This window comes from Leptonotus elevatus, chromosome 3 (assembly GCF_054856555.1).
Source record: "Leptonotus elevatus isolate MCC_2025b chromosome 3, RoL_Lele_1.0, whole genome shotgun sequence".
In the NCBI taxonomy this organism is placed as follows: Eukaryota; Metazoa; Chordata; class Actinopteri; order Syngnathiformes; family Syngnathidae; genus Leptonotus; species Leptonotus elevatus.
The window spans coordinates 2,398,707-2,424,658 of record NC_141241.1 but is presented as its reverse complement, the minus strand read 5'-3'; the positions used below and the strand labels follow the sequence as shown (position 1 = coordinate 2,424,658).

Sequence of the window (25,952 nt, the reverse complement as noted above, 5' to 3'; positions counted from 1 at the left end):
TAATGACATAAATTACGAACTGAGTCTCGTAACAACACGACTCTTATGTCAAGGTCCTTAAACACAATTATTCAATTCATTAAATAATTCTTTATTACATTTTTGTTACATATAGTACATAATAATTAAAAGTTAAATGAATGAAATTATTGTGTAAAAAGCCGAAAACGTATTTGTAAACAAATATTAGCCTTTCATCTCAGGAATGTATGAAATTTTTGTTTCACAATTTCAGGGACTTTTATTTCCAGGTATCTATGCATCTTAAAAATACTTTTTTTCTCCCCCCCCCCCCCCCAACACGTTCAACAACATCCCTCTGTTAGCGCGTGTGTAAAACATTTGGATGCAGGCGAGTTTTTTTTTTGATGTTGGTGTCAAATTCACACATCTTTATAAGACAGGACAAAATGAGGGGAAATAAGCAACTCATGGGACGGTTTGAAAGACATTTTCTTAAAGAGTCACATTAATACAAAGAGCTATCATGGAATACCAGTACCTTAATATACCGCAGCTGTTATACCACATTTTTATATTCTGTAACATGAGTACATGGTCAGAAGAAGCCAACATTTGCATTGCTTGAGGAGGGCGAAAAAAACAAAAGCATTGAAATAGAAAGTGTTCTTTCCGTTAGTTCATCCGTGAAAAGAAAGAAACTCACCATGAAATCCTGCAAATGATCACAACCTGTGTCAGAATGTCTTTGATGGCCACCACAAGAGAATACACAAAAAAGCTGCAAGGAGGGTGGATGTGGTCCCGCCTTCACGCCGCACTCGAGATCGCTCACGACACTCGCTATCCCGCGCCCCTAAAAGTCCACGAGGAAACATCCGTCACGCCACATTTCGACACTTGCTCAACTCAGTATGTTTACATGACGTCCAACTGAAAATGCGGTCCGAATTGGACACCGCGTATTTCAACACATCAGCGATTGAAGCCGCGTTGGGCCAAGGAATAAAGAAAAGGATCATTTGAGTCGTGGAATTACTAAAGTTAACATTTTACGAGATTTAAGTCTTAATTTTATTTTTTTCGAGCCTACAATGAAAAAAATTACTTTTTAATTATTATTTTTGATCAAAAGTACGTTGGAATTAATTTCCAGAAAGTTGGGTTTTTACATAAAATAAAGTAAACAATTACAAAAACAGGAAAATCAGCAAATTAACTCAAAAAGGTTTGGAATTCCCTATTGAGATGATTTGCATCATTGCCACCAGATGGCATCAAATAAACAAAAACATCAAATAGGTAAAGTCCTTAATTTATTTTTATTTTTTTTACCATAGACAATATTGCCCCCCCCCCCCCCAAAAATGTGAATGGATGGGGTTTACCGTAATGCTGAAAGAGTTATGTTAGAACATGAGGGGGAATGTCCCAATCTAATGCATTTTTTAAAATTATTTTAAGATAAAAATATTATGAAAATACACTATAGTTATGTTATGAGAATTATTTTGAAACGTGTCAAGAAAAAGTTGTAAAATAGATAAATAAATGAAAATACAGTAGAAATGTGAGCATCAATTTGGAGCACAGGGGAAATTTAAAGTTGAAATTTTAAGGCCATCATTTTAATGTAAAAATACAATTTTCAAGAGCAAAGTCGTAATTTTGAGTGTAGTAATAACATCTTTATTCTATGAGGGAAATGCCAAGTTTTATGAGAGAAAAAAGTTGTATGAAAGAATTGTATGAGAATAACGCAAGAAGGTATGATTTATATATAAATAAATAAAAAATAGCAAAGCGATTTTACAAGAGTAATGCAATCACGGGAACTAATTCTTACATTTTATAAAATGTAATGGCAAAATTACTGAAATAACTACATTTTATTCTCCTAACATTACCATCTACCGCTATTCCACGTTTAACTTCTTGACTTGACTTTTTTCCCCAAGTGGCCCTAATACTCCTTAGATTACACGTCGTAGCAGTTAGCTGGACTAAAGCGAGCATGTAAACGTACTGAGAGAAAAAAAACAAAAAAAAAAAACACACACACACACATTGCAATTCGCTGATCACGGCTCGATCGATAAAGTACCTCCTTGAAGCAGGAGTGGCCGTTTTTTTATCAGCTTGTTCGCTCAAAAGGCCACGGGTGCGACGACGTGTAGCTCGCTGATAAAACAACAAAGAAAGGAAATATGAAGGACAAGGAACATTTTTCTTGATGACGAGAGCGGATGGTAGAGATAACATACGCTACAATCGCAGATTGACATTTTGGTGGAGGTGCAAGCAGAGGGGGGGGGGGTTGGAGGGGGGGGTTGGGGAAATACACGGTCAGTTGGCACAGCATCATGTTTTTTCTCTTCGGAAACAGGCTGAAGCAGCGGCCTTGAAATGAAAAGAAAATAACTTTTCCAGCTCATCTGATGTCGGCTAATTAAGCGCTAATCCGGTTTGTTGAGTCCCGGAGGAGCTAGCTGGCTAGCAGCCTCGAGCGGTGACTCAAGTTTGCAAGTGGCTAACTTCCTTTTTCAAGTTTTGGAAACAAACTTCACACTTTAAAAAGTATAGCACCTCAGCTGTAGATTGGATTTTTTTTGGGGGTGAAATTTCATGATGAGCCTAAAATGTACTGAATTATAATTTCTACAATCTTGCACAAGTTTAGCGAATGTGAAATTAAGATGCATTTTTGGGCTCATCCTGAAAGCACATCATCCATCATTTTTGTGAGTCATGTAAGTTGTGACCTTTAGCTTTGACCCCACAGCAGTAATAAAGGCAACATGTAGCAGGAAGTTAAAAAGAAGGAAACAATTTCTTCCTTTCGGCAAGCTCAGGCTGAACCTGCTTTCGAAGGGTGCTAGCATGTTGCGTACCGTAGCTCAATTTATTTCAACAAATAAACACACCCCTTCAAATCGATGCCGACCCCCGTTTCTCCACAAAAACATTGAAAATTCAGCCCCCAAAGCTAGTTTGCTTGCACAAAATGAGATTTCGTAGCCATGTTAGATCTGAACTTCCGGTACTAAACTGAAAAGGTTTTTGATGTTGGCGGCAAAGCATGATGCTTCACAGAAAAAAACGTAAACAAATTCTAATAGCTCAGCACCACAAGGTCAACAAAAACAACAACTTGGGGCCGAATTTCATGTCTGGCACAAGTAGACCAACAAAAAAAAGTCTCAAAAGCACATCACACGTCAGCCCATTTTGGCAGTGGCTTCCGATGACTCATCATAAAAAAACACGAGACTCAAAGAACTCAGCTCCACATGGTCCCATTTTGACCCAAGACCGCAACTTGAAGCGCCCCCTACTGGGAGAAATGTGTCAACGTATAGACAACGCCTGCTCCTGATGCCGCGATCACCATTTCTGTAAATGCGCCATGTTTTTACTTTAGCCTGTTTCCGAGCTATATTGAGCCTCTTTTTTTTTTGACAGCGGTGGCTTTCCTCTTGAACGGGATAGCGAGCGCCTCGGCTAACTCCCGGCAAGAAAGCGCATAAGCAAAGAAAAGAAAACGTTGAATTATTAAAGTCTAAAGTTTCTTCTGTGAGTTTCCTTGCAAGGGGGGGAAAACACCTGCAACCCAAAATAGCTCAATTCTTACTCTGGTTAAAAAAAGAAAAAGAAAAAGAAAAAAAGAAGCTGTTTTCCCTCCATCTAAAAATGACATCGCATTTGTGTGTGCGTGAACAGACGGGCCGCAGGAATGCAGTGAGGTGGCGTTACGCCAAAGTCTGTCTTTGTGGCTTTTACCGCCACCAATCGTCTCTCTGTTGGCCACCCACGTCAGTCACAAAAAGGAATGGAAAATAAAAGTTGGCAAAAAATAAGTTAACATAACCTTTGACACGTAGAACTTTACAATATGTACATTCTCTTTTTGTTTTTCCTTTTTAAATTAAAATAGATTTGTCTGTTTGTCTGATCGGTCCTTTCCTTCTCCTCCTCCTGCCGCCGCTGCGTGTTAACCGCATCGCATTCCAGCCAATCAGAGTACACAAAGTAAGGCTTCCATCCTTTTTTCGAAGTCGAAACGGTTTTGGTCGGCGGCGCCTCGGGCGGGGCGGGCGGTTCGAGCGCTGCTTTGTCGGGACCTCAACAACAAAAAAGAAATAAATATAAAATATATGTAACATTTCTATATATATTCATAAAACCAAATGCCAAGGTGGAATCGAATTCTTCTTATCAAACGGTGGCCCTTTGTCGTCGTCAATCTCAGTATTTGTCTTGTGTTTTCTTTCGAGGGGAAAAAGAAACGTCTTCAAACCTGTACAGCAAGTAAACAAAATGTAAAAGTGCGTATTTTTTCTTGTTGTTTTTTTGTTTTATCCACTATATCCAAAAGTGTTGCAGGCACTTAAGTCCTTCCCAAACATTGTAGGTGGTTTTCCTCGACAGTGACGCAAGGGGGGCGGGGTCGGGGTCGGGTTTGGCTCTTCCCGTCCTGGATGGGTCTCTAGCCCAGGATGTCTAGGTAGACGGGCGAGGCCTTCCCCATGGCAAACAGGACCTTCTGGATGTCCTTGATGTTGAGTCGCTGCTGCGGCTCACGCTGCCAGCAGCCCAGCATGATGTCGTACACCTCCTTGGGGCAAACGCGGGGCCGGTCCAACACGCGGCCCTGCGTGATGCAGTCGATCACCTGCGGGCGGAGGAGAAACCTTTAAGGATGTGGGTGGGGCTGGGATTTTTTTTCAAATGATTATTATTATTACTATTGTTATCATGTCAGGAGAAGTGTTACACACGTTCTGCGCGTATTCTTCCCATGCAAATTTCTGGCACACCCACCACCGTGTGTAACCTGGAAATATGCACGTATTCACCTAAGAGGTCCGTAAATCATGGAGTTTTCCTGAAAATTGTGTGCCATAGAAATCCATCCATCCATCCATCCATTTTCTGTACCGCTTGTCCTCACAAGGGTCGCGGGGGGTTGCTGGAGCCTATCCCAGCTGGCTTCGGGCAGTAGGCGGGGGTACACCCCTGAACTGGTTGCCAGCCAATCGCAGGGCACACAGAGACGAACAACCATACTCACAATCACACCTATGGACAATTTGGAGTGTCCAATTCACCTGCCATGCATGTTTTTGGAATGTGGGAGGAAACCGGAGTACCCGGAGAAAACCCACGCAAGCACGGGGAAGCCGAAGCCCGGACTTGATCTCACAACCTTTGCACTGGGAGGCGGACGTGCTAACCAGTCAGCCACCGTGCCGCCCATAGAAATACATTTGGAAATTATAGCGGATGTTTCATCACTCGTCAGAGGCGCATCATGTTCCGCCCAACACTCTACAACTTTGATGTAGAGCATGCGGTCTTTTATTTTTATTTTGAAAGACATAAATCGGACAAAAGTATTTTAATCAGAATTGAATTGCGCTTTAGGACTAAATATGTTTGCCGTTCGCTCAATAGAAAAGCGGATGTGCCGGCTGTTCAATATCAGCGCTGCAAACTTGACGAGCGACAGAGAGCAAAAAAGTAACTCACCATAGCACCATTAATTACAATGACGACAGTTGTTGTAATGTGGTTTGATAGGGACACATTACGGCCATTGGGCATATTCATGCTTTAGCACCTGCCGATTGCAATTTTTTTTTCAAATCCCCCCCCACCCCCAAATACTCGCTTAATATAATTAATCATTTGTCATTGCAAATTTAACATTAAGATTGTGGTGGAAAACAATCGAGTGAATTGTACTGCATTGAATCACAATTACAGTTATAGTAATTGGAGTAAATCATATGGTAACTGCAGTAAATTGTTTTGCATCGTCATTGCAATCATCAATAATATCGGTTTGTAACTGGAATAAATAAATCTCATTGGAACCACTCATTTCTATTGCATCATAATTGGAGTAAATCATATCGCAACTAAATAAGGTACAACGCCGAACCACAATTAGCATGATTTGCATCGTAAAGTAAGCGGAAGAAATCGTATAGGAGCTCATAATCTAAGTTAATTGTATTGTAACGTATCACGTCCGAACTGATTGGAGTAAACCATATACAATACCGTATTGCGTCATAACTGGAGTGAATCAAGTCATATAGCATTTTAATTGGAGTGAAATGTAACATGTAGCATGTAGCATTCTTAGCATTCTTATTGGAATCGTGCGAATCGTCATAACTGGAGAAAATCGTATCGTATTGGAATTGGAGTGGCTGTTACTACACTGTTAATATCGCATTGTCGTCAGTAATGGAGTTACACAAAAGAGACTGATTGCTTTGCTTGTTGTGTCAAAAATTCAAAATAAATAAATAAATAACTTTGCTAAAACACTACATTCATCACCCAAGTTTGTTGACACTTAAAACAAAGTCATGGGGATTGTCTCCTATTTTGAAACACAAAGTCGATCTTTATTAGGAATTGGAACGGTGCTAACTGTGTGGGCGGCTACTTTAAGACCTCGCTAACAGGATGACTGATTGTTGCCTTTGTTGCGCTTGTTCTCCAATTAGCCGCGTGAATAATTGTTGTTTTGACACTCTGACGTTGCTTCGTGGGACCGTTATTAACAAGCAGCACGCGTGGCGATAGTCTGCATTTCGAGCTTAAAAGTGAGCTTTACTTTTTTTTTTTTAGGGGGGTAATTACCAACCTACTGCCGCTGGCAAAGGGGGGAGAGTGGACCCCGTTACATACACACACACACACTGTTGAACAAACACACAATGGTATTAATTTCATATCCAGCTAACAGCTGTTAGCTGGAAAAACACAACTCATTTAATAATTTGCTCCAATTTGAGGAGCCGTTTTAAAGGTAACAAATGCATGCTAATGAATAAAACACACCAGACTGAAAGGCAACAACAGATTATTAGCTTTATAGGGTTAGACCCCCCCCCCCCCATTTCATTACGGAATGAGTGATGGCAAAGAGCAAGAAGTTTACCGCAGCAGAAATTTAAGTTGGTGCTCAAAAAAATTCCTTCAAACCCAAAAATGTTTTATACCCAACTACATTTTTTTTTGCCCTTCACTCCCCAAAAAGTTTTTTAAATAGATATTTTTCAATGCTAGAGCATATAGGCTTTAATGCAGTTTCTGACTTGAAGAGGTCGCTTAAAGCAATGTTGGTATCACAAAAAAAACGGCCAGCAGGCGGCAGCAGAGTATACGAGATCAGCGAGAAGGCCACGTTGCAACAAGCTCTTTTTGGCAGTGTTTTCACCAGGAATGGGAATATCGACGAAACTTAGCTATATCCTAATGCTAATTGCTATACTTTTTTTTTCCCCTGATGAAAGAAGAGACTCCAATCTTTATTTTGGTAGGTTCTACGTTTTGATAGCAATGGTACACAATATCCTGTGGACCTTGCCAAATCAGTGACAATCCAGTAAAACAGCCAGGAGCGAAGGGGGTTGCTTCAGTGAAAATGGCTGGGAGTGAATGAGTTAAACACAGAGAAACAAAATGAAAATGAATCTCAAAAAAAACCCGTGACTGTTTACCTCGTTGTTACCCAGCTGAAACCAAGGCTGCTTGCCGTATGTGAAGATCTCCCACAAAATGACGCCGAAGCTCCACACGTCGCTCTCTGTGGAGAACTTCCTGTACATGATGCTCTCGGGAGGCATCCAGCGGATGGGTAGCATGGTGTGTCCTCCGACCTGATTAGAGGAGAAGGAGATTAGAATACACAGCGATAAACAACGCAGGGAGAATATTCAGTCATCAACGGAACTCCCGGGCGTCGGGGGATTAAGTGTCCTTGCGCGTAAGTGATACGGTGGGCTTAACATCTCATGAATGTCTGCCGCCATTCGCCGTCGGGATGGCGAAGAATCATCCGGGCGCCACCTGTTCCGTTACACAGCGGTGAAATCCTTTAGGGGTAGGGTATTAAACAACACTTTTGTCTGTGGAGGCGAAAACCTTCAGCGAGCGCTTACGAGGAAGTCTTGCGATCGCTTTGTCGATAGGAGCTGCTGAAAAGCCACCGCTTGCGAATGTTTAAACGTTTAAAGGCTGTTCTATAGGCTACGTATGTATTCATGGAGCGGGGAAAGCTACAGTGCACTTGGAATCTCATGAAATGGCTTCAAAGGCAGCCCGATATGAAATGAAGTCACGTAAAATCCTCCAAGGCTGGGGATTAATCCAGGAAGCAATCATCCGTCCATATATGGATCCATTAATCCAGCAGTCCGTTCATCTTCCACTCATGTTCCTGTCAACTGCCTATTTACACATCTGTCCGCCGATGACTTCATACATTCATCGACTGATCCGTTTGATCCATCTGTCCATGCATCCATCCATTAATTCAGGTTTTACATCCATCCATCCATTCATCCGTCTGTCCAACCATCCATAAATCCACCCATCATCTATCAACGCATTTGTTTATCCATTAGCTCCGTCTGGTCCTTTTATTCATCCGCCAAACTGTCGGACCATCAACCGTCCTTCTTCTGGCGATCCATCCATTGAGCTGTCCACATTTATCATTCCATCCGCCCATCTTGGAATCCATGAATTGATCCAACCACCCAACCAACCATACATACATGCATCGATGGATTTGCCTGGCACAAATGTCCATCCAACGGTTCTTCTACCCTTTCATTCATGAATCTTTTGGTCCATTCATGTATGGGACCGACGGACCGACCGACGGACCGACCGACCATACTTGTGAATCCATTTTTTAATCATCTTTTATTCATCCATCCGTCTGACCATCCATCCGCACATCTGGCTCCCCAAAACCTCCTCATACCAATTTTCACATTTGTATAAATAACCCTTCAAATTGGGCATGGTTCTATATAGGCTTGCTATGAGAACGTCAACCTGTGCACCGGCAGCAGGCAAAGTGAAAGCTTAAGGCAGAGAAAGGACGCGCACGCTGTGATCTCTTTAATGGCTTCAAAGGCAGCCGAACATGAAATGAAGTCCCCGTCGCTGTAAATCCTCCAAGGCTGGATATTAATCGATCAAACAATCATCCATTCATCATATCGCCCCTCAGTTTCCATTTGCAGGCGTGGGTTTTAAAAATCTATTTCCCTTCTTTCTCGTGGCCGCGTGCGGCTGCTTCAATCACGGCGGCGACGAGCCGGACAAGACGGATATGGCAACGAGCGGCGCGGTATTGCGCTTTTCAGCTCGGCGCGCTAAGACAATATTAATCACGGAGATCACAGAGATTACGGCGGGGGTCTCATACCAGGGGGGGGGGTCAAATTACACTATTGACAGATCATATAAATAACACACGGCCACAGCATCAAGCCTACGGGTGGAGGAACAATTTATCCGTGCTGTTCCACCCTTAAGAGAATTGTTGGAGAGGACAAAAGATTCAGATCAATGGAGGTCCTGACTTCGGTATTTTGTTGCGTCTGCCGCCTTTGCTCACTTTGCAATCGGAGCTTGCACAATTTACGAGAAATGGCCATAACCTCTCACAAAGTTATTTGGCTGGACTACAAAGTGTTTTGAAATGATAGCCCCGTAGTATAGAAGGAAAGTCAGGGCAGTCAATCTGTTGTTGTTTGTGAAATGATGCTGCACCAGGCGTAAAAACAATCGAGACTGCGATCGATCGCTTAACATATTCTCTTTTAAGAATTAGCACCTCAAGAAACACGAACCTTAAACCTAAATCAATGAACCCTAACCTTATTAACACACAAAAAACAACCCTACTAACCATAACCTAACGAGCTGTACTGACTAACCTAGAACCTAGACCTAACCAAACCCCCTGTAAACCCAACCTTAACACTACAAACCCAAATCTTGATAATTCTAGCCCTACTAACTCTAACTTACCTAACTCTTACTAACTCTATCCCCTAACCCAACGATACTAACCCAACCCAACTCAACCAAACAGCCTTACTACCTCTTACCCTACTAACCCCAAACCCAACCAAGACCTAAAAGGCTGACCTCTAACAGTACTAACGCTATTAACTTACTAACCTTACACATTGACCGTTAGTTCAGTCAGTAATCCGTTCATCCATCCATCCAATCAAGTACAAGTATTTGCCCATCAATCTCGCGGCTAGCCACTCCCCCTGCATCCTCCGATTCATCCGTCTATCCAGGTGAGCAGCCATGCAGCTGTCCATCCATTCGCCGATCCGTCCATCCATGCATTTGTCTATCCGCCCATCCACAAGCCCACAGATCCATCCGTCTGTCCATTCATCCATCCATGCGTCAATCCGTCTGACCATCCGTTCATCATCATTTATCTATTTGTTCCATTCATCGGTCTGTCTGGACATCCATCTGCCCAACAATCTGTAAAACGGTACACTTTCCATGCGCCACTCCATCCGTTCATTCATCCTTTGATGTATTCCTTGCATTCATCTGTCTGCTCATCCATCATTACATTATTTGTCCAATGTCAATCTGTCCATCCATTGATCATCTATTCTTTCCATTCATCAGTATGTCTGATCCTCCCTGCATACCTCCTTTTCATCCATCCATCCACATGTGCACTCACATCTTGCTTGATGCTCACTCATCTATTCTTCTCATTCATCCATCTGTTTCTCCATCCATCCAAGTATGTGTTCACCTGTCAGCCATTTACGTCTTCATTAGGTTAGATCCATCCAACCATCCATCCATCCATCCATCCATCCATCCACCCCAGTAGTGTATCTCAGCTGATCATTCATTAGTTCATCCACCAATTTTTCCGTCCATGTACATCTCTATCCTCATTTCAAATCCAGAACAAACAAAAAAACAACTCGATTGTATATGCGGTGACATTTTTTTTGCACGAAGCAATCACATGAAAACGTTGCCATCTTTGCTAATTGCCTTCTTCGCTTTGAAAGGCAAACACGTTCTCCTGGCGTCGGTTTGACACGGCGTCTGGATCTCCGCGATGCTCGTAAAAAAAAGAGCGGCGGATTTGACAAGCTGCCAAACGGGCAGCTCTCCTTCCCCGGGCGCGTTTGTGCACAACGTCCTCCAGCTCCAGCACTTTGTCAACTTTAACTTGCTGACTTGACGTCTCTTCGTTTGCCTTTCCGTTCGTCCTCCACGTGCGACTTTGAAGCAGCTGTGCGTCAATCGCAGCACATCTGGAGGAGATGGTCCCAGAACAAGCAAATGCAAAACAAAACGACAACCTCTACCTTTCATACATATCGTTTTGTGACAAGTGATTGTGAGTGGAACCCGCTCGATTTCCTCACATTTAACATAAATGCACCTTGCCTGGAGGTCCACTTATAGAAAAAAGCGTTCAAGTGCATCTAAATGCTGACTGTGAGTCCAAAGCGCAGTACATTGAATTTATTTTCTGGTGTTTCAGCAAAACAAATGAAGTGCATCATTTCCCAATTCTCTTCTTGCCGAGTGAAGTCTAAACACATTTGGTCGTCCTGTCTGGAAGATCAAATGGCTGATAGTTTGTTGAATTTGTAAGCGTCTCACGCATTTATCTGCAGGTCCAGCCGAGGGATTTACCGAGCTTTATTTCTCAGCTCCAATTTGCATTGACAGTAACACATTCAGACACGTTTGCACCCGTGTGTCGCCCTACTACAAAACTATGTCTGCCACTAATCCTGCCGGGGGGGTTAAGGGTCGCATTTAGCTGCATTTCAGTGAAGAAAATATGTTTTCATCTGCCTTTTTCTCACCGATTCTGCAGTCATCCTACGATGTACCCAGAGGGGGGGGGGGGGGGGGGGTGTAAGGTATGAGCTGCATCTCAAAGACTGGGTGGCAGTAACATGCTTTACCTCCCAAAACTGCCAGCTTACTCTCAAGATAATTCCAAAAACAAAAAACGACGGTCCGCCCCTGCCGAGACAGTTGAAACTTGCTCATTCGGAAGTCATTTAACAGCAATTAGGCTGACGTCTGCCACAGTTCGATTAGCCACATCTCGTTCAATAACGTAATGCATCGGTCCCGGGGGAGGCTTCGTGGGAAGCCACCTGGCAAATGAACGCAGATAATAGGATGACTTGTATATATATATATTTAAAAAAAAAAAAAAAAAAAAAAAAAGAGCAATGATGATGACATTTCCGAATGAACAATACTGAGCTCTTAAAAAAGAAAAAAAAAAGAAAAATTAAAAAAAAAAAAAAAAAGAAAAAAAAAATAGGATGACTTGAAAGTACAGTAGTTCTTATAATACCAACTGGAAAATGGCAAGGTCTTGCCAGTAATTATTTTGGTATTTACAGCTGAAATGATAATTGCGGTTATTTCCCTCAATTTGTTGTTACTCATGTTTTAGTATTCAACATCAGAGTTGGGCAAAAACCGTCGTGAAATCGGCCCGTCGTTGACGGATGCCCGCCTTTTCAGAAAGAGCTTCCGCATTTTGGGCGAGCGCTTTATGACACGAAGCCTCGTAAAAATACACGGACTGAGAAGGAGCGTCTGTACTGATCGCGATCGACGGACATGAAACCTGCTTCAGTCGGTGCTCAGTCGGCGTATTTTCACGAGGCTTCGCTTTGTAAAGAAGTAGCAGAAAATGCGGAAGTACTCGCCAAAAGGTGAGCATCCGTCAATGACGAGCCGTTGTATTGACTGTTTTTGCCCACCGCTGTTTATTTATTTTTTGATTTGAGGTCTTCATGACGTGATCTGAACTCTTCTAAATCTTAGTTTTGACTTAATTTCACTGGAATAGGTTTTACTATCAACTCGCGCCAAAAATATTTTTGGCATCATTGTTACAAGTTGCAATCTTCAACATCTCCTTTAGGGGCTCCGGGGCTCTAAATTTCCTTACCAGAAAATAGGGGACTTACGTTCTTGGTCTTTATTTGATTGCAACATCTTAATGTCTTATTCTCCTCTTAATCTCAGTTTAAGACTTCTTAACTAATATTGTAGAGATCTAGTTTTCTCGACCTTGTTTCAGGTGTGGAAATAATTAACCTGGTCTTGATCTTGATCTTAACTTCTCAAAGTCATGATATTGACATTTATTTGTTATTTTGTCTGTTCCAAAAATGACTTAAACCTTGTCTTGGGTTTCAGGCTTAGGCGATTTGGGTTTTATTAACTTAGTCTTGGTATTAGTTTTAACTCCTGGTCTTGATTTATAGTCGTCACTGTGCTTTTTACAGAAATGACATTATTGTTACTGATGTTGTAGAACATGATATCTTGGTCTTGATCTCTGGACCAACCACTTTTGGGGGCTCTCGGCCTCCATCGTACTGGATCTCATCTCGGTCTCAAACGAACGTCGGGGGAAACTGGCTTCATGAGCAACATCTGAATGCAATTACTAATGTTATAGAAAACAAGATCAGCCTTGGTCATGGTTTAAAGATCGCTTTTGGGGTATCTTGGTCTCATCACAGACTCAAACATATTGGATTTATTAACTTGGTCTTAATTTTCTTGATTTCATATCAACTCAAATTTTTAACCACATGTAAGATTTAAGAGATCTTAACACGAGTGACACTAGCTGTGGAAAATAATTTTCTTCAGGCCCCTGATTGGCTAAAAACTTCCCAAAGTGTTAACTCATCAGTTCATGTTTATACCGAAAGATTTGACCTTGAAAAAGCCCTTTCAAAAATGTGCACACAGGCTGCGACGCACGTGCAAACTGCTGAATGCACACTGGTGTGCTAGCAGCAGTACACAGCGCTTTTGGATACTTCCGCCGCCCACAAGTATGCAAGCATCCCGAGCCAATACCCCCGCTTTATCTGCACTCGGCAGCACTGCAGTCCAAGAAGCCTAATGGACATCAGAGTGTCTAAAAGTGAACTGCTGGAGCTTGGGGGGGAGCAGATATCGCAGCGTGGGGAGAGTAGGCAGACGGTACACGTCTAGATGGCTATCAGGAGGGCCCCCTTCAAGACGTCCAAGGCCTTCTTGGGCTCCCAGCAGGGGGCCCGCCAAGCGCCCATCGACAAGCCTCGACCGGTTGCCGGTAATCTATCCTCCCGCCGCGCCGCTGCACTCGCCGCGCCGTTAATCCAATCACTCCCCTGCCACGGTAGGACAGGCAGAGCACTAATCCGGTTTACGCAGGCCACAAATAAAGAATTCCTCGCTCCCCACATGCATAGCCTCGCCGGCTTCCTCGATGTGACGTTGACGGAGAATAATGAGAAAAATTACAGCAATTATTTTATTTTTTTACGACACGATCCTTGACTCTCAAGGTGACAAGTGTGCATTCAACACTGGGCTTTGAGGTTCTTTGTCATCAGCGGAGTCATCAGCATAAGCTGCGTAGGATCCGGTCGCGGGAAGTAACAAAGTACACAATGATTAGTTACAGTATTAAGTATGTTTTCAGGTGTCTGTACTTGACTGACTTGAGTATCTGTTATTCTGAAAACTTTTTACTTTACATGAAAACAAATACAGTGAAACCGTATGGGTGTGCATCTCTCTATAACAGATGATTCAATATGGTTTTCGATACGTGGGGTGTAAAACGATTCAAGGACGCTTCCATTAAATAGTATGGAACGATTCCATTCCATCAGTGGGATTACAATTCGATTCGGTATCAGTTCCAGAGGGTATGATGCCATTACTTTTTAAATTATTATTATTATTTTTTTTACATACATTTGAATGAATTTGTCAGTACTGTAAATAAGACATTTCTGTCTAAGATATATATCTCTAATAAAAGACAATTCGATATATATCAAAGTGGAACAATTCGATATGGCCCACAAACAGCAAAAATCTGCATATAATTGACGGCAATTGTTTTTAACAGGCGGCTCCTGAGCTAATATGAGTCAATCAATGATTTTGCAGTTCAAACTGGTTTCTCTGGCCAAAAATGAAAACAAATATATAATACATTTAAATTAAGTGCAATAAAAACAAATGTTCCAAAATAAAATACATAAATTAAAATATGCAATGAAAATGCAATGCAATAAAATAAAATACAATGAAATTAAGTTACACTAAAGACAAAATGTAACTAAAATATAAAAATGCAATAAAATGACAAGCGCTCAGAAAATTGAGTTTTGGGAAATGTTTCCATCCCGTATTTTACTTAAATGAACGTTGGCACCTTAAGGCGAAAATGATCTCAAAAGTTTTTGAGTGGTATATCACAATACATTTTATTTGTGAAGCTAAATAAAGAAAAGAATGGGATGGCAATTGTTGGCTTAGACGAGTTTTGATTTTAGCAGCACAGTATGAATGTTTTTTTAATTTGTTTTTAATTTTTTTTTTTAAATATAACAGCGAGCGTCAATTATTCGCATGCCTACCTGTGATAGCACAATTCCTGTAATTTTAATTACACGCCAACCTGCACATTTGGAATATCCTTCCACCAGCTTGCAAAGAGGCGTCAGGTTGGACCTCACGTAGTCACGCGCATAATACTTGCACTGAAATGTGGGGGAAAAAACAAACAGACAAAAAAACTCTATAGGCGCCAAATATATATCATAAAAAACATCACTCAGCATGAAATGAGAAGTCTATGGAAGGAATGAATAAAAATGGGTGTCATTCAGAGTCAGGGAACAGCTGTCAGTCAGCTCCAGTGCACCTCCAACAAGCACGTTTTTTATGTTTTAACGTCATCCGAGGTCAAAAAGAACAATTTCTCTCTGCGTAAAAAAACAAACAAACAAACAACAAAAACAGATTGTGCATAAAGGGGGCGGCACGAGGATGAAAAAAAATTGTGTTTTCCTTTGCGCGGTGCAGCGGTAATAAATATAACCTGCGCACTCATTAGCACAAAGCTGCTGCTGCTTCGATAAATAATGCAGAGGAAGAAGTGCCTGTTTGATCCTTGAAAGGGGGAAAAACCTGGGGACCGTTTGTCTTCAAAGCAGAGCAGGTAGAGGCAAACCAGGCTCGGAACATACAAGTCCTTGAAACAGGCACAAAAGCACAACTCCAGAGCTTGTTACTTACTGTAATGATTATGCACGAGCCCCCCCACACACAGTTCTAGAAAAAAAGAAGAAAAAAAAGAACAAATTGCTAATTGTATTTGGGTATTAAAAATAAAGTTGAAAGAATGTGCTTTAAAACACTCCCTGACCTTTTTTTTTTTTTTTTTTTTATCACAGGTCATCTAATACATTTGTCAAGGCTATATACAGTGTTTGCCTTGCACGAATAACTCTATCCAAGAAAAAAACAAAAAAATATGTATCCCTCAAAAACATTGCCCTTTATAGATATCTCCCACCTGGGGGACTAATAAAGGCTTATTGTATTGCATAATAAGGGAAAACTGACTTTGAAAGTGGGAAAGTGACTTTAATGATCTCAAGTTATAGATATAGTTAGTATTACAGTACAGTATAATTCATAGATATAAAATAGATTACACTATTACACTTGGGATTTTTCCATCCACAAATAAAGGCTTCCACCCTAACGGTTGCCTGCCTCCATCTTGAAGTTGAAATTGTATTTTTTTTTTTCATGTATTTTTTTATTTGAGTATTTAACACATTAAAATAGTAGTTTTGGAAAAGGAATTTTGGCACACGTATTCAAAATGATAGATGTCAATTTACATATACAAATGTTGACAACTTTTTAAGCTAAGAATGATTAGTGACCAGTCCGGGGTGCGTTTCGCGCTACCAGGATTAAGTCGAATAGAAGATGAATGGATGGTTGTCATTGTCGGTTTGTTCATTTACTCACATTACTCCACGTCGCTATTTATATTTGGCTAAAAACAAAACAAACCGCATTGCTAAATGGAGGCAGTCGGGCTGCAAGCGAGCCTATGGGCGGAACCAGCGGAATGTTTTTATCCTATTCTCCCGTGGGCAACACACAATGTAAGGCCCTACATTCTTTTCTCCTGACAGGTGCTCCGGCGTCTCATGATGCGTAATTTTATTCTAACGAGCAGTTTGAAGTGATTTCTCTTCCCGACAACTACCTGCAACCTTTTGTTTGCGTCTAACACAGAGAAAATGAGTTGCTGTATGAAAAACACACACAGAAGCAGCCCACTTTGATCCTGTTTTGATAACCCAGCGATTAAGAACGGTTCACTGCGTGTGCAAAAACATGATCTATCTACAAATATCAACGATTACATGAGAAAATTGGCATTTATCCTCTGAGAAAACACTTGATTTGACATCATAATGGACCTGCAAAGACTGACTCGTCCCACAATGGACTGCCGTAGCTGGTTATCTTAGACATTCATGAATATGCCCGTTTAGGATGTAAATTTGCTGCCCGCTTTGATTCTGTTTTGACAACCAAATAATAAAAACGATTAAACTGTGTGTGAAAAAACATGATGGCAAAAACGTTAAATTGATAACACAAAACTGCAAAACGTACATGAACAAATTGGCTTTAAACATGATTTGACGTCAAAACAGACGTACGACTACAAGTCCCACAATGCACTGCTGTAGCTGGTTAGTTTAGACAATTCTTGAATATGTAAATTTGAAGTGAAAATGTAAACTCCATAATATTGTCTTTGCCCAAAAATGTCAGGCTAGCTAGCGATGATCTTATGCTAGCTAGCTAACAAGCTAGACATCATATAAGGTCTACGTGACTAATGTTGTAATTGATCCCCGAAGTAAAAAATTACAGTAAAAAACAAAAAAAAACCGATTATATCATAAGGTTTTTAATACACTAATCGCAAAATCTCACACTCTAAGCCTACTCCAACCCCAAACCTTAGCCCAGAACCCTAAACCCACATCCAAACCTCTTACCATAAACCTCTAACTGCAATCACATACTACACTTATTATCAGGGTTAGGAGGGGTTAAGGGTTCGTTTTAAAATGAATTCCGTTACAGTTACAAGCTACCTGCTAAAAAATGGAGTTAGTTACGTAATCCAAGTACCATGATATTAAAGTAACGTAACAATTACTTTTGGAATACCAAGTATGCTCATTAAGACAAAATAAGAATTACCAGGCAGCCTACTAATAGCAAAAATGACAGTCAAATCAAACTGTCACAGACAGACAGACAGACAGACAGACAGACAGACAGACAGACAGACAGACAGACAGATAGTCTGTCATCCAATGAGGTAGTGAAGTAAAGCTTTGCTTGCTAACAAAGCTGTAATGTGGAATGGGGAGAAAATGATGCTTTTGAAAGCAACATTTCCCATCATAGCTCATTTCACCCGCACACATGCATGCACTAATAATGATATGATATGATAACATATGATATGATACAATATGATATAAGATATGGCCATGCACGATCAACTGCAAAACTAAAAAAATAAATGGGTTCCTTCAGCAAGTTTCCAAGCAGTGAATACCGGTCGGCGGTCGCCATTTCCTCCTTTCGTCCGCGAAGCTCTTTAAACGGGCACGACATCAACACGAATGCAACAGCATCTCTCTCTCTCTCTCTCTCTCTCTCTCTCTCTCTCTCTCTCTCTCTCATCCTAGAGAATTGTAATCCCCCTTTTTTTTTATGACTGTACCTGTAATCAGTTTTTCCCGCCTGTATTGTAACAGAATACAGTTCAATTTTTGGGGTATTCTGATTACGTAACGCGGGTAACATGTATTCCGTTATTCCCCAAGCCTGCTTAATTATCTATCAAAAAGACGCCACTACTGTATTTTAAACCACATGTTTCCCCCCAACTCTTGCGAATACTGCGTTAAAAGGTAACAATTTTGGTTTGTCTCCATAAAATGCCATGATTGTTTTTTTGTTGGCTGTCCTCATGCAACATACATTTGAACCTATGTCCTCATTCAACATACATAACATGATAGCGCCGTTCTCTGGTTCCCGACTGCAGCGTGCGCGAACGTGTGCAGAATCAGCAAATGACTTTATAAATTATTCAAGCGGGTAAAAAAATGTCCTCAATAAATTCCCCTCTGAGTGAGGTAAAGGAAACCGACGAGGAGGAAAATAAAAATAAAGATAAATGCTAGCTGTAAGGGCAAATACAGAACTTGCTTTCTAGTAAGTGTGCACATGTATTTTTTGGTTTTACAACACATGCACACGTTTATTTGTGTCACCTTTAAGGACATCATATACGATAATTTACGAGCCGGAGCACGTATTGTTAACGGCAACACTGACCTTTCACTCCATTTGTAGCAAGTGGAGATGTCGGTTTGGTGTTTGCAACGAAGATGTTTTTTAACAACCGATTCCCTTTTTGTTGGCTTGTCAGTTGTGCGGCTTGTGCTCTCCTTGGGCTCTCACAGTTTGGTTTACCTTGCCAGTTCGGGTCTCAGAGGTTCGATCGAAGCTGGTGAATGCGGCTTAATATTTCACTTTTTATTCAAGCCACAGTCGTGCAACATATGACACGACAACTGGACTCTGGAAGATTAGTATATAGTCTCGGTCCGTTTATTCATTGTTAAAAACGGCATGTGATGGTGGAGCACATACTTTATCTTCATTTAGTAGCAGTTGGTCTGCATGAGACTTGACCAGTTATCTGCAATAAATTGTTACCACTCTTACCAATTTTACTTCCCCCTCCTCATCCTGAAAAACGAATTTCAACAAGATTTTGGCATATTTTTATTGTGTTCCAATATGTAATTTTCCAATGTGGTGTGTTAGCATTAGCCACTCTGCCGGGGGAAATACATACCTCTTCTGTTATTAGGAATGAATTAAACTAGGTCAAATCAGTAATAAAGCCCCCCCCTCTAGGTCGTGGTAATGAGCACAAACAAGCCCGAGAGGCTACTAGAGGAATGCTAACCGCGTTGGACGACGTGCTCGGAATTGCAATGGCACTCAATTCTTGCGCACGGCACACGTCCCCGCAGACCGGGGGAGGCTGGACGTGGAAATATTTGCTCAGTCGACATTGAAGATGCCAAACAGACACCTTGGTTACCAGGCTGCGCTCTCATGAAAGCGGTTCAGCGTTCTGGGCTATTTTGGACACGGCTCTGGTGTTGACACAAGGTTGGGTTTCTTTTGGGACGATGTGGTGGGAGGAAAGACAAACGTGATGCTGTTACAGTATACTGAGTTTCCCCCATGAGCGGTTGGTGCACAGAATCAACGTTTTAGAATGGATTTCTCCCAAAGAGAAGCCGATTTCCTGCTGACGCGCTGCCATTTTTCGATGACAGACGAACAACAACAAAAAATGAATACAGCAGGTGAGAGGACAAAATAAGGTTGTGGTCCACTTAAAAATAGATTTATTTATAAATATTACTTTACTGATTGCGTGTTAAAAAATTATAACAAAAAATGGTTGTCACAGGATATGCCTAATTTGTCAATGGTGGGATTTAATAAAGGACATTTACAAAATGGAAGGCCTAACAGCATTTGTATATCAGAATCACGCTTGGTTTGCGACTTGTTGGGAAAAATGGTACATTAAAAAAACAAAAAATAAACAATTTAACTTTGAAAACAATGATGATGTTCATGATGCTCATATTGTTTATATATTTTTTTTAATTCTCTCTGGGGTTTTTTTTAGATGGGATTTTTTTTTACAGAGGGATTAATGATGACATGCATATTTTTGCACGTGTGAACTGTAAAAGTGTGAAAAGTTATAAAGAATCGCAAAAAAAAAGATATATTTATTATCTACTTTTTTCCTGATCAATTGGTTGTAGATTAATCCCGTCTCAGAACAAAAATGGAGGCAAAATGAATTTTATAATCAAGCAAATAAATAAACAAAACAAACAAATGAATAAATACATAAAAGCTTAATTATGAAAAAAATCCCCAATTTCCATAATTGTCTTAAAATAAAAAAATGTGGAGAGAAAAGTCAGTAAAAAAAAAATAGAACAAATATATACCAAAAAACCCACACACAATCGTACATAGACTGTCACACTGAAAGCCCAGTGGACAAAGTCCTTTTAGTATGTGACACATTCCGCTATCATGCCACCCATAACCTTAATATAACCTTAATATAGCAGACTTTGCCACAGTTCAATCCATTATTATATTTCACTTGGTGAGGACTTTGTGTGGTCCAGCAGTAGCTGACCTTTTGTTTGCTTTTTACTCCAGAAATAAAGACCACGGACAAACTCTTTCTTTCAAGAAAACATTTCAGCAATTCTGCTAACAAAATCCAGCTAAAGGTCGCGCGCCTGGCTACTCCCAGGAGCGGCATCCAATGGAAGAACCCGGCCCACTTACCCTGTAGTAGTCGCTGCTGTAGATGTCCCTCGACATGCCGAAGTCGCCGATCTTGACGAGGAGGCCGTTGCCCACCAGGCAGTTGCGGGTGGCCAGGTCCCGGTGGACGAAGTGCTGCGAGGCCAGGTAGACCATGCCCGACGCAATTTGGGAGGCGATGTGCAGCATCTGGGACAGGCCCAGCTCGCCGTTGGACTGGAGCGGCTGGCCGTCCACCAGGATCATCGCGTCCGGCCCGTGGGCTCTGTGTTGAGGACAGTGTTACTCTGGTTAGGGGACAAAGGAAGGACTCCTGGAATGGCATTTATTTTACCAAAAAGAAGTATATTTAAGTGTGCTTGAAGTTGACTCAAAATTAGGAGAGTATACAGTACTTCCAGTTTACTTTTCTTGTACTTATTGGAAGTATACTCCACCAAGTAAATGTTAAGTGTACTTGTAAGTATACTGAAACATATACTAAAAGTTTACGTACTGTAGGTATATCTTTTTTTATTATTTATTTATTTTTTATTTTTTTAAGAGCTCAGTATTGTTCATTCGGAAATGTCATCATCATTGCTCTTTATTTTTTTATTTTTTTTATTTAATTTTTATTTTTTGTGTGTGTGTGGGTGAGTATGTGTATGTGCGTGCGTGCGTGCGTGTATTTGTTAGCTCACCAAAAAACCTATTAGAAAAAATCTCATACCGTACTGTAGTATATCAATAGAAGGCACTGAGTAACGGATCGAAATGATAGGTTACATTTATTTATAAAGTCCGAAAAACACCGTGTGGCTGGATAGGATAGATGTTAAGGTCACGTTTGGTACCAGAGTTTGCCAGTTCGATCCCTATCAATTATTCATCACTGAGCTTTTTGCTGTAAACTAAAATGTGGACATAAGTGTGCCACAATGTATACTTTCAAGTAGAATTAAGTATACATAATAGTGTACCCAAATCATCTATAAAGCATACTTGAAAAGTATGCTTAAGTATACTTATTAAAATACTTTATAATATACTTAAGCATACTTTTATAAGTGTACTAAAATGGGCCAATTTAGTCCCAAGCAGTTTACTTAAAGTATACTTTTAGTACACTTGAAAAATAAACGTAGGTATACTTAAGTATACTCTATATTATGTACTTAAAGTATACCACTTTTTGGTAAGGGTTGTTTGTGCTGTTGGACAAAAAGAAGGACAGAGCGTAAAGATGTAGACTGCTATGTTAGCTTTTAGCTAGCCGCCAACCTTTTATTTATTTTAATTTTATTTTTTTACCCGATGCTTCTCACTTGGGTTTAAAAGGTATTGTTAACGTGCGTTTCATTTTAACGGTCAAAAGTTACCATGAGACATCTTGAGTGGACGAAGTACTGCAGCATTGTGGAGACTGCGGAGTGCAACAATGACACACACACAACACATGCAGCCGTCATATCAACTCTTTCGCCGGAGTCATTTTAAGGTTCAGAACCGCTTTTAGTTGAATGATGATCTTAAATGAGCACCATAACCGTTTTTTTTTCGGTTTTTTTTGTTTTTTTTTAAGAGCTCAGTATTGTTCATTCGGAAATGTCATCATCATTGCTCTTTTTTTTTTTTTTTTTTTTAATATATATATATATATATATATATATATTTTTTTTTTGTGTGTGTGTGTGTGTGTGGGTGAGTATGTGTATGTGCGTGCGTGCGTGTATTTGTTAGCTCACCAGAAAACCTATTAGAAAAAATCTCATACCGTTCACCTAAACCGAACACCAGGAGACCCGAGGGGACCGAAGAAAACCAAGGAAGGTGAAATCCAGCACCGACCCGACACCCCCCACCAGAACTCCTCCCCAGCCCCAGCCCAAGAAACATCCAGACCCCAACAAATCCAAAAAACATAAAATCAGGGAGGCCTCAAGAGACCAAAGGAGAGACCGAGAAAAGGAAGGAACCATAACCGTTTTTCGACGGTGCACCAACTGGAATTCAGACAAATAACCCAGCTTTAATTTCAGATGAAAAACTGCTTCGAACAATTATTTTGCTGGTGCTATTTTGAGTCTCGTCCGCTTTAATTCAATGCATTCATCATTATCAGTCATTTTAAGGTTGAGAGGTGTTTTCTAATCATGCCCGTCGCCCCGTGAGGAGTCGCTTTGTGGCGCCACGACTGTGTCGAGCGCAGATTAAGAGCTCATTTCCATCTGTATTTATTATTTTTTTTACATTTATGGGTGACGATGACGACGACTCCCACCCTCCAACCTCCCGGCGTGAAGATCCCGCTGTCCTCATCACCTTCTCGTCGCTGTGATTACAAGACGAAGGCAGCGCACAGGGACACACACAAACTCACACACACACACACGGGCTGTCATTCTGTTTCCATCTGTCACATTTAGGCCAATTAAAGGTTTTGTGCTCGGAGAGCGAAGCTAATAACGAATCTCTAATGCGAGAAGACGAGCAGAGGCTTCGCCGTCTTGCCATGTGTGTCACGCGCGACAAGTGATTTTCATGTCATTTAATGAAATAAAATATACATTTTTAGACAACCGTCTTCTCTTATTAAAAGTGTTTTGCCCTCGTTTGAAATGTAGCTGCTGACTGACAATTCGACTAATGCTAAAAAGCCATGGATCCGGTTTTCCACTCATCCATCAGCATTATGGATCGTTAAACCTGCATTACTTGTAATTGCCCACAGGGGGGCGATGTTAATGGTTGGACAAAACACTCACTTGGACGCTTCATTAGGTACACTTCCACAATTAACTCATTCACTCCCAGCTATTTTCACTGAAGCAACCCCCTTTTGCTCCCGGCTGTTTTGCAAGATTTTAACTGATTTTGCCAGGCCCGCAGAACATTGTGTTGTTCTATTGCTATAAAAACATGGAACCTACCAAAAAAAAGATTTGACTCTCATTTCATCCGGAAATTATGATTATATTTGTATCCGTTTGTGTTTTGCAGCAATTAGCATTAAAATATAGCTAAGTTTGATCAATATTCACATCCCTAGTGAAACCACTGACAAATAGAGCTTGTTGCAAACATGGCCTTGGCTGATCTCTTATACTCTGCTGCCACCTGCTGGCCGATTTTTGTAATGGCAACCATTGTTTTAAGCGACTTCTTCGGGTCATAAACTGCATCAAAGCCTTCTGTATGCGCAAGCATAAAAAAATAAAACAAACACTTTTTGGGGAGGGAAGGACAAAGTATTAAAAAACATTTTTAGGATTGAATGAGCTGAATGAGATCCAATTCACGGTATTGCGCTACTTTTATTTTGACTAGTGGAGACACATGCAACATATTGTGAATACATTTTCTCTTCCACTTTAAGTTTTGTTGCTGTAAAATTTTTGGTTGAAGCAATATATATATATATATATACATATATATATATATATATATATATATATATATATATATATATATATATATATATATATATATATATATATATATATATATTTTGTTATTTGGATTTTTTTTTCAATGTCTTTTTTCGCTATTTAAATATTTTCTTTTTACATTTGTGGAACTTGAAATTCTTCATTTTAAAAAAGTACTAATGAAGTCTCATTTATTAAGAATATCTCTTAACTAATTCCGTGAAATTTAAGAGCTACTTTATTTATAGATGAGTGTACGTGAAACTAATACGTGTGATGACAGTCGAATCCCACCCTGAGGCGGGATCAGTTAACTTAATGCTATTTTCTAGGATCTAACTGATCCAGATTTGGGACTGAAGTTTTGAAATACCCAACACGGATTTAAATAATAGCCTAAAGGCTGGATTAGATTTCAAAATTTGGGAATTGAAGTTTCAAGATTAAATGTGGTTTGAAATACACAATTTTGCCATTTTGAGGTTCGTCAACTTTAATTCTTCTGTTCTTTGGTCGCAGCCAAGTTGAGGTTTGACTGCTTTATTTGAGACAACACAATCTGAACTTCTGACAAAAGCGACGCAGCACACATACAACGCTCCTTTGGTCTTGCAGTCACTCGAGCGCACGAGCAAATCCTCTGTGTGTGTGTGTGTGTGTGTGCGTGTGTGTCTTTGTAGTCTTGCTGGCATTTGAAGTTGGATCAATAGTCGACAAAGAAGACACGTTACGAGCCAGAGCGTATATTTGTGCAGATTTTCTGCTGGGGGAAATCCTTGGACGCAGTGAATGATGACACTCTTTCACGCTAGGTGCAAGATGTGGCCGATTGCCTTGGCGGTGGTCACACCGAATGAACACTGGTGATGTGGGACAGGGAATCAATGGCAACAATGCAGTCCAGCACACTCACAACTCATTGTGGACCTTTAATGAAGCTTGTCTTCTCAGATCATGCCCCCCCCCCCCCCCCCCCCCCCCCGCGTGCAATATCATACCAATGATGTAAACCACCAAAGGTCATTGAAGGGTCAAGCGGATTGGTCACTAGAACATATGGCAAAACGCGCTGAGAAATGGCCAGTCGCCGGCTAGCGTGACAAGCTAACTGTAGCAGTCTTGCCCCTTCTGAGCAAACAGCAACTGAAGGACAGATTTACTTGTGGTCAATCATACCGTTGACTTTTTTGACAGTGGATCATTTTCTAGTTGTGCTTATTTCTATTGTGCAAGGTGGCGTTAACATCAATAAGTGGCAAGTGTTTTTGAGTTTGGATTATTTCTTTCTATTTCTATTCTATAAAATAGCAGTGAGGCTAGAGGAGCAATACCATAATCATAGCACCATCCCATGCTGTATTGGTCATATTATTTTCAAATTGTTATTTTTATTTCTAATGTGCAGCATGGCTGTTGTCATTT

At 40.6% G+C, this 25,952-nt stretch overlaps 1 protein-coding gene across 2 annotated transcripts in view; it reads right to left on the bottom strand.

Annotated features, from left to right (window-relative positions):
• Nucleotides 1-289: 289 nt before the first annotated feature.
• ntrk3b (neurotrophic tyrosine kinase, receptor, type 3b) overlaps nucleotides 290-25,952 on the bottom strand; it is a 234,992-nt gene continuing 209,329 nt past the window's right edge. For both annotated transcript variants that reach the window (XM_086071367.1, XM_086071368.1), the window contains 3 exons: nucleotides 21,142-21,385; nucleotides 7,482-7,640; nucleotides 290-4,633 (listed from right to left, as the gene is read on the bottom strand). In XM_086071367.1, the coding sequence (XP_085927493.1) occupies nucleotides 4,448-4,633; nucleotides 7,482-7,640; nucleotides 21,142-21,385 (589 nt within the window). In that variant the 3' untranslated portion in view covers nucleotides 290-4,447. The remainder of the gene's footprint in view (nucleotides 4,634-7,481; nucleotides 7,641-21,141; nucleotides 21,386-25,952) is intronic.